At 46.9% G+C, this 8882-nt stretch overlaps 1 protein-coding gene across 1 annotated transcript in view; it reads right to left on the bottom strand.

Moving 5' to 3' along the window:
- The window catches only part of MAP3K13 (mitogen-activated protein kinase kinase kinase 13), a 63397-nt gene that overhangs the window by 15743 nt on the left and 38772 nt on the right, over positions 1-8882 (bottom strand). Inside the window, 4 exon segments of the mRNA XM_031060305.1 lie at positions 1052-1210; positions 2046-2237; positions 2408-2591; positions 8795-8881. Coding sequence (XP_030916165.1) covers positions 1052-1210; positions 2046-2237; positions 2408-2591; positions 8795-8881 — 622 coding nt within the window.

The raw sequence follows: 8882 nt of genomic DNA, 5'->3' as shown, positions 1-8882 counted from the left end.
AAATGCTGGGTGTATTTTCTTTCCAGAACAACCCAAGTGTTCTCCCAGAGGAGCTGGCTGTGCTGTGACCTGGACATCCAAAATAAACACACAGGACACCATGGACACAAGAGCAGCTGCACACCACAGGTAACATCACCTTCCCTGCAGGAAATCTTGCCCTTCAGGTCAAGCCCAGGCCTGAGCTAGAACTGCAGTAGCAGCTCCTGACTCCACTGCACCCTGGACCACCCACAGCTTTGTCCAGCATCTCCCTGCCCTGCCAGGGAAGAGACAGCAACTGAAGCTGAAAAACCAAAGGAAGCAAAATCCCTCCTGGCTGTAAAGCAGGGAGAAGGGCATTTGTCCTGGCTGCTGACATTTAATATGCAGAAAAAATGAGGCAGAAACAGAGATGCAGATCTCTTGAGGGCTCTGAAACCTGTGGAGAGGCTTCCCAAAGGAACTCCAAGGCCAAGCCCTCTCAAGCATTTTTAATAGCATGGACTGAACCATTCCTTGTGTTCATTTGGACACAGAGCATGTTCCACATCAATGGAAAAAGGCTCCAAAACTCTTACAACCTATCCTGGTTTCCTCCCTCTTGGATCTGGGATTGGATTCACTGGACTGTAATCCTGTGGGTACCCACACGAAAACCACCCTGGTGTGCAGGAAGCACAAGGGGTGGGGAGCAGAGCAGGGGCCTCCCCACAGCTCCAGAGTGGCCCTGAAGAGGACCAGAAGTGATGGAAAAACCACCCTGACTATGGAGGCTGCTGAGGGGCTCCTGAGCACAGCACTGGGAGAAAGCTCTGGGCTGGATAAGGACACAGGGAAGAATTTCTGCATTTGCTTCCTGCAAGACACAGACTGCACTGAGCCTTAGCTGGAACCTGTGTCATTCCCTTTCCATCAGAGCCCACCAAAGTTCAGGGCACCAGGCAGAAGGAGAAATGAACAGCCCAACACAGAGCAAACCATGCTCAGGCACAGGAAAGGACATGGAAAGTGCTGGGAAACCAAGGGACTGAAGAGAGGGTGAAGGCACATGACCACAAACAGGACTCACCAGATGTCCACCTTCTCAGAGACAGGCTCGTTCCGTATCACCTCCGGGGCCATCCACGCCACTGTCCCCGCAAAGGACATTTTGGTACTCTTGTCACTGAGCTCTTTAGATGTACCAAAATCTGAAATCTTTACTGCATCTGTGTGTGTAACCAAAACACTGGAAAAAGGGGAAAAAAAAAAGTCATCTCTATTTTGTGATTTTTCTTGCACCACAACAGCCACAGGAGTGGCTTCTTAACCAACACAGCCTGTTGATGAGGCCACACTGCTCACAAGTGCAGTACAAAAGAAAATATTCTGTATTTTTCTCAGTAAAAGCTCTCACTCTCTTTTGGGTGGTTGTGTTTTGTGCCTTAAATGCATTTCTTAATGCTACGAGTCAAAAATCAATCTCAATAGAACTGCAAATTAACAAGTAACTGAGGATCCAGAGGCAAAGCTGTACCTTAAACTGTGCTGCAAATCATCTGAAAGTATTATCTTAATGCACTGTCACAGACTAAAGAAGTAATAAACATCTAGGGAATAAGAATATAAAGAAGCCAGAACATTTTAGTCAGAAAGCAACAGAGAAATGAGGAAGACACATTCCAGAAAACCAGGGAAATAATAGGAGAATAAGAAAGAAAACTAAAAAGTCAGGAGGCAACAGAATACCCCACTTTCCAAAAGACATCATCAGGTCATTAAATATTTCCTGACTGCTATTTATCATGGAAGATACCAGTAAAATTTCCACACTTGTTAAGTGCCAACAAGTTGCAATAGTTTCACTCCCATTAGTTTTGAGTCAATGTGGGGCAAAAAAATAGTAGAGCCTTTTGACCAAACTTTAAACTATTTCTCAAGAAAAGGAAAAAATAGCCCCAACCGAGGGATGTTTAAGCATCTGAGACTCACTTTGATGACCCGAAGAGCCACAACTGGGGGATGTTTAACTTTGGTGACTTGAGGAACCCAAACTAAGGGATGTTTAAGCAGCTGAGACTCACTTTGGTGACTTGAGGTCTCGATGGATGATTTTGTGGAGGTGCAGGTAGTTCATGCCACTGGCAATCCCCGTGGACCAGTCCACCAGCAGCCGCGGGGTGACCTTCCTGCCGGCCCGCAGGACCTCGTAGAGCTGCCCGTGGGCACAGTACTCCATGATGATGCAGTAGCACGGGGCCTGGGTGCAAACTCCCCTGTCAAAGAGAACACACAATGAGGAGCAGCAGACAGACAGCTGGACAGGAAGGGTGGCCACCACTTTGTCCTAGACACAGCTTAGCTCCTGGATTGTAAAAATCTTCCCAGAGAACTTGAGCCAATGGCTCTTGCCTGGACAAAGCTCCTGACAAGGGTCACAACCTACTTGAAGGCGATAATGTTGGGATGCTTGAGCTTCCGCAGGTGCTTGATGTCCGTCTCGTTCTGGTCCCTCACTTTCTTGATGGCCACCTCCTCTGCGCGGAACTTGCCCAGGAACACGGCGCCCTGAGCCCCGCTGCCCAGCCACTGCAGCTCCGAGATCTCCTCGAACGGCACCTCCCACGTGTCTGGGCACAGGGGAAACAACGGCATAATGGAAAAGGTCAAGAACATGGAAACTGTCAGAGCACACCAGGGCAGCACCTGCCATCTCCTGCACCACACAGTGGGCTCTTCTGGAAGGAGTAGGTGACATCTTCTCCTGGCACACACTGCATGTGCTCAGCCACAACAATCCTGTCAGCCACCTCAGCCACCTCCAGCCTGCTCATTCCCATCCTTCCAGCTTTTTCACCACCCTGCTAACCACTTGTGTGAGCCACTCCAGCTTGGCAGGCAGCAATTTACCATACCATGGATTGGCAGTTTTGGGAGGAGATCCTCTACCCCGACACTGAACAAAGTGAGTGAGTCCATTGAAAAGCATAGATCAGAAGAAGCATTTAACATTCACAAGTGATATAAAAATATCGAGGGTCTTTTTCACTCCTTGAAATAAATAAAAATAGGAAATGAAAGTCAGGCTGTAAAACACAGGGCAGCAACCACCAAGATAGCCAACACAAAGCATATCAACCACCAGCAGCAGGCACAGAAATAGGTCCTTCCCACAACAATATCGTGTATATCAACGTCAAACAGGCAAGACAACCTTAAGCAATTCCTCCTCTTTGGTACCCACACACATTTGTAGGGATGGTGCTGGAGAAGTCCAGTGACACTGTATAAACTGCTTCAAGAGAGCTGCACCCATCAGAACAGAAAGCCCTGTTCTCTGTCAGTCACCTTGAAATTACCTTAAATCTCATAAACAGCAGGATAAAAGGCAGGCAACTGTTTATTTATTGTAATTCAATAAAGATCTACATTTGGAGAATTAATTATTTAGCAGCAAGCCCAACAAGTAACCCACTGATTTCTGAAATAAAAGGAAGTCACACCTGTACAGATCTCCGTTTCAAATGACTACAAAGGTTGTCTCATCCAGACTCTGAGCCTTTGGGATGTTCCCAGGGCTGCAGCTGGGATTATGCCAAAGTGTCCATTCTAGATACTGTTATCACTGAAGGGGAACTTGTATATCCCAACTGTCAATGGGTTGATCCCAGTTCAAATCTTTCCCTGGGATCATTTCTGCCACAGGCAGGCAGGGGCTGCTGTCTCCTGTTAAGCGAGCGCTCCCCAGGCACAGCCATGGAAAAGCTGCTCTCCTCCAGAGCCAGACCCCAGCACTCCCCCTGCTCACTCAACTAAAAACAAAAACATTGCTCATCCCCAGCAGAAACTCCCTCCCCCTCAGAAGGGCAGAGTTCAACCCCCAGCACATGTTCCTTCCCAGACACAAGGCTGTTTTCCATCCTCATGGATCTGCTCGCAGCTCTGAACATAAACTGGCGTTTAAATCTTTGGACATTTAAACATTAAAAGATTTTAAATACAGAAAACAATTAGATAATTATTAAAATTCATTCATGATTAAATCAAGAAGATCTGTATTTCAATTTAATTCACACATGCATCACTTCTGAAAGGAGGTGACAAATAGAGGTGATTTTTGTGCATGTTGATGAACAGTATTTTTATATGGGCAACATCAAAACTATTCTGTTGTACTGAAATAGCTGTTTCTTTCATAGAATCATGGAATGGACTGAGGGGGAAGGGAGCTAAAAGCCCATCCACTCCCACCCCCTGCCACAGGCAGGGACACCTTCCACTAGCCCAGGTTGCTCCAAGCCCTGTCCTACCTGGCCTTGGACACTTCCAGGGATGCAGGGGCAGCCACAGCTTCTCTGGGCACCCCATGCCAGGGCCTCATCACTCTCACAGGGAAGAATTTCTCCCAAGTATCCCATCTATCCCTGCCCTCTGGCAGTGGGAAGCCATTCCCCGTTGTCCAGAATCTCTTTCCATCCTTACCTGTGGGAAGTCTGTCTTTCCTGTACAGGACACTGACATTAATTTCCATGAGGCATTTTCAGTTTGTGAGCACTAATTGATAACTGTATCCCCTTGGAACCCTAGTTTGCTCCTAGTATTTCCTAGTATTCCCTATCAGGTAATATTACCTTCCTCTAATATTCCCTCTACAATGGCAAAGGCTGAGAGAGGCTGTAAACAAAGTAAGCAAAAGTTCATGTAGTTCCTTCTGCAAAGTCATCTCATGTTTATTTCGGAACACAGATGCTCTTCCATATCCCATTTGCATCCTGACTGTCAGGGGCACAATTCAGGAAAGAGGTTTCAGTGTAGTGACAGTGAAATATCCCACATCTTGGGGAATATCAAGAAGAACAAAGAGCCAAACCATAGGTAACATACAGTGCAGTAGTCAGACTCTTCTGGGCCTTAAGAAATCAGTGGGATACTTCCCCTAAATAAATTACAGTGTAATAGCAGCAGGGAATGCACAAGAAATTGCGTTTCTGAGGTGATTAAGAACCATTTGAGTAGAATGATGAGAATCTATTTCCCATGGGGAAGAAACGCAGGAGCAGCCTGAGCCACTGAACCAATCTCTTTGGAGGAAGCTTTTCGCAGCACTGGCTGCTCTCCAGCACTGGCACTGTGACAAGAAGCATCTCTGGTTTACACAGACCCCCTCTGACAGGCACCTTGCTCTCCAGGTAGACACAAAAACTCTCACAATGATGGTAAACACACAACTTGTGAAAGGGAAGGTGAAAGCAGCTCCTGGAGACAGCTTCTTAACCCAAAGGAAATGGCTGGGAAGTCTAATGAGTCTCTAGGAAACACAAACAAGTCTTGCTTTAAAGTGCTGGAGTCCCCACAATCCCAATTAAATAACTGGTAGATGCAAATTAAAGAACTGAGTGTGTCTCCCTGAAAGCATTCACCAGCAGCCTTTAGAAATCAGCGTAAACAACTGGAAAAACATAGGAGGGAGGGATTTTATGGGTCAAACCCCAAGTACTTAAACCCCAGATAAACAGCTGGCACTGAACAATACAAGAGCAAACTCTCCCCACAGGAATGACTCCTCACCAAGCAGTGATTGGCATCACTTGGTCAACCAGCACAGAGCCTGTGGCAGCTCCCAGCTGACCAAGGCTCTGCCCAGCCCATGTCCTGCAGGGAAGGACAGGCACACCCCTCTTGTTGACCATTTGGGTGTCAGGAAGGACACTCAAGCAGTAATTTCAACAAGAAGATAATGCAGAATCATGTAAAAGCTCTTCTTATCTTTTCCCTCTTTCACCAAGTCATAGCCAAAGCTTCACAGGCAATAGGGGCTCAAGGATATGAAATCTATTTTCTTTTACTACTTGCAACCAAAACACCACCACCATGTCCCAAAGAATGGCCTGCAGGACAGCCAAAGCAGGTGGGCAGGGACACCAGGGGGCAGCAGAAAGTACCACAAAGCACCTGCAGGCAACATAAAATGGTTTGGGTAGGAAGGGATCTTAAAGCCCATTCCCTTCCACCCCCTGCCACAGGCAGGGACACCTCCCACTATCCCAGGTTGCTCCAAGCCCCCTCCAGCCTGGCCTTGGACACTTCCCGGGGATACGGGGCCAGCCACAGCTGCTCTGGGAAGCTGTGCCAGGGCCTCAGCACCCTCATAGGGAAGGATTTCTTCCTAATCTAATCTTAATCTCTCTTCTATTAGTTTAAAACCATTCCCCCTTGCCCTATCACTACTTCCCCCTGTAAAAAGTCATTCCCCCTCTTTAAGTTCTGGAAGGCCATATAACTGCAGATCCAAACTGGACTCCTACTCCTGTTGTTGATTCAGCCCAACACAAAGGATTACTCCTGGATGAGGCTTTAAGTAGTTGTCTCATAAAGAAGGGGGAAAAAAATCATCTGCACAGATCCATGGCAGCAGCCCAAAGCTGTAAAGCAGCTCCCAGGGAAATGAAAAGCCACCACAATCCTCTCCCTGCTGCTGAAAGAGCCCCAGACATCTCCTCAGCCACACAGCACTTGCACAAACACAATCCATGCATCCTCTGTGCTCTTGCTAAAAGACAGCAAAAATAAAAATAATCACATACATCAGTTAGTGAACTGCTGGCTTGTATGTAGCTGATGAAATGCACACAAAGATGATTTTCTGGTGGCAAGAAGCAAGAATGAGATCATCTGGAAAAGAGAACATGAATATTCTCACAAAATCCTCAAGTTTCAGCACAGAAGCCGTTTGAAAAGGTTTATCCTTGGGTAACAGAAGTGTAGTACTGCCATCAGGGTAACAGATGTCATCAAAACAAGACAATAGAGGAGCTCCAGAAGAAAAAATAATATTTTTTTTAAATCTTATTTTCACTCCCATTTCTAACAATTAAGACACTGAAAATGCAGCTCAACCACACAGCTACATATAGCTGATCCAAATTAATCCTCAGCCTTACCACATCTGTAGCCAGTTCAAATCTGCCCTTTTAGAAGGGCCTGATGCCAGCAGCAAAGAGCAGAGTGCCCCTGGGTGTGTGGCTCTGAACATGCTCCCACCACAGGGAACAGCAAGACACCCTGTGCACAGGAACGAGCTCTGTGTGCGCTCTCCAGCCCCAGCACTGCCCCCAGCTGCTCCTTTTCATTCATTAGCGCTTCCATCTTTTAGTTTGGTGTGTGAGTGTCCCCTGTGGGTCACCAGAGCACAGATTGCACTATGGGCTCCAGTGCAGCTGCTGGCCCTCCTCTATGGAAATGGGATCTCTCTGTTCCACAGGCAGCTCTCCCAAAGCCACTGTTGAGAGGCAACAGGGACACACCAGCACAGGAGGGCTCAGAGACAGCAGTGGGGACAGGTGTGGGACACAGAGAATTGCTGGGAGTGGCCACTGCCACTCTGCACCTGTGGCCCTTCCTCAGAAATTTTTAGCTTCCCTTACAAACACTGAGCATCCAACCCAAAGCACACACAGACACTGCCCAATGCCTGCTCTGAACGCCAACTGACTGCTCAGAACCTCCTTTTCCTTCCCCAGGGAGACTCCCCACCCAGACAGCCCTTCCAAAACTGTTCACCCTTTGTGCAATCACCCCAGCAGCCTTAATTCCCCAGGGAATTTTCTGTCACTGTTTTTATTTATAGTCTGAACCACATGTGCCACACTGAATTTACAACATGCAAACAAAACACAACCAACTGTGCCAGAGAATTTCAAAGCAAGCAAACCCTTGCACAGAGAACTGCTGTTTAGGAGACACCTGGAATGCAGAGATGCCTTTCCTGCTTGCTTATGAACAGGAAACAACTGACTCTAGGAAGCTGATTTCAAGGCAAATTCATCCAACATATTATTTAACAGCTCTGTTCCCTCATATTAGGAGCTGTTCCCCATCCCTCTGGGGTTTAGATCTGAACCACTCAGACAGGTTTCTGACCTTGTATCTTATAATTTGTCAGTGCCAAAAAGCCATTTGATTATTACTGAGTGATGCTCAAAGGAGACTTTGCCCCATGGTACTGCAGTGGCCAGGCTGTTCCCATTTTCCATAAGCCTCAACCACTTCAGCTCCTTAATTCTAATGACAGCTTGTTCCTTTCCCATCTGCCACCTCCCTCCCCCTGTGCTGGGGAGAAATCAGACACCAACAGCAGAGCATACTCTGCTCTTTGGTTTTCAGTATCCCCTAAAATATATATAGAGATAGATATGTAGATATATATGCAGTCAACTGGGACACCACTTATTTCCAAACTGCAGATTTTATATGTATTTATACTCACATACACATTTACACTTACACATCCAAATGGAAAAGGTATAAATATTGAAGAACATATTTCTGGAAAGACAAGTACTAAATGATATTTTAAAGAGGAAAATTACTCCTGAATAAAAAGAAATAAAAGCCTTTTTAAAAGAGAAGCAATACTCCTGCTATTTGGTGGTCAACTGGGGACAGCCTCTACCTGGAGGTTCTGAAGTGGAAGTGCCTATGTCAGTGTTTTCCATCTGGCATAAAAATTAACACAGGGATTAGAAATTAATCCCTCAGTACAGAGATTGTACTGAGTACTTCAACACAATTCCTTCTGATCCCCATGCTCAGCTCAGATTCAGGCCTTGCCACAATGGCCCAAGCCATGGGGCTGAATAGGTTTTGTCTCCTTCATGAGCTGCCTTTGCCACACATGACGGCTGTTGGCTCCACAGTGCAGGATTTATCCCTGGAAACCCGTGACAGGGCTGGACAGGACGAAAACAGCCAAAAACGTGGAGACCTGGGGAAGAGCCCAGGCTCTTGCCCCACCTCATCCCAGAGCAGTGAGTGCTTCCCCTCTCTCTCTCACCTTGCTGCTGCAGTTTGTAGTCCGTGGAGTAGGCCTTGCCTATGATGTTCCACACGGGCCGCAGGCACCCGAAGAGCCCCTCGAGGAA

The sequence above is a fragment of the Geospiza fortis genome, unplaced genomic scaffold (assembly GCF_000277835.1).
Source record: "Geospiza fortis unplaced genomic scaffold, GeoFor_1.0 scaffold118, whole genome shotgun sequence".
In the NCBI taxonomy this organism is placed as follows: domain Eukaryota; kingdom Metazoa; phylum Chordata; class Aves; order Passeriformes; family Thraupidae; genus Geospiza; species Geospiza fortis.
Note: the sequence above shows the minus strand (reverse complement) of the source record. Positions and strands in the feature narration are given on the sequence as shown.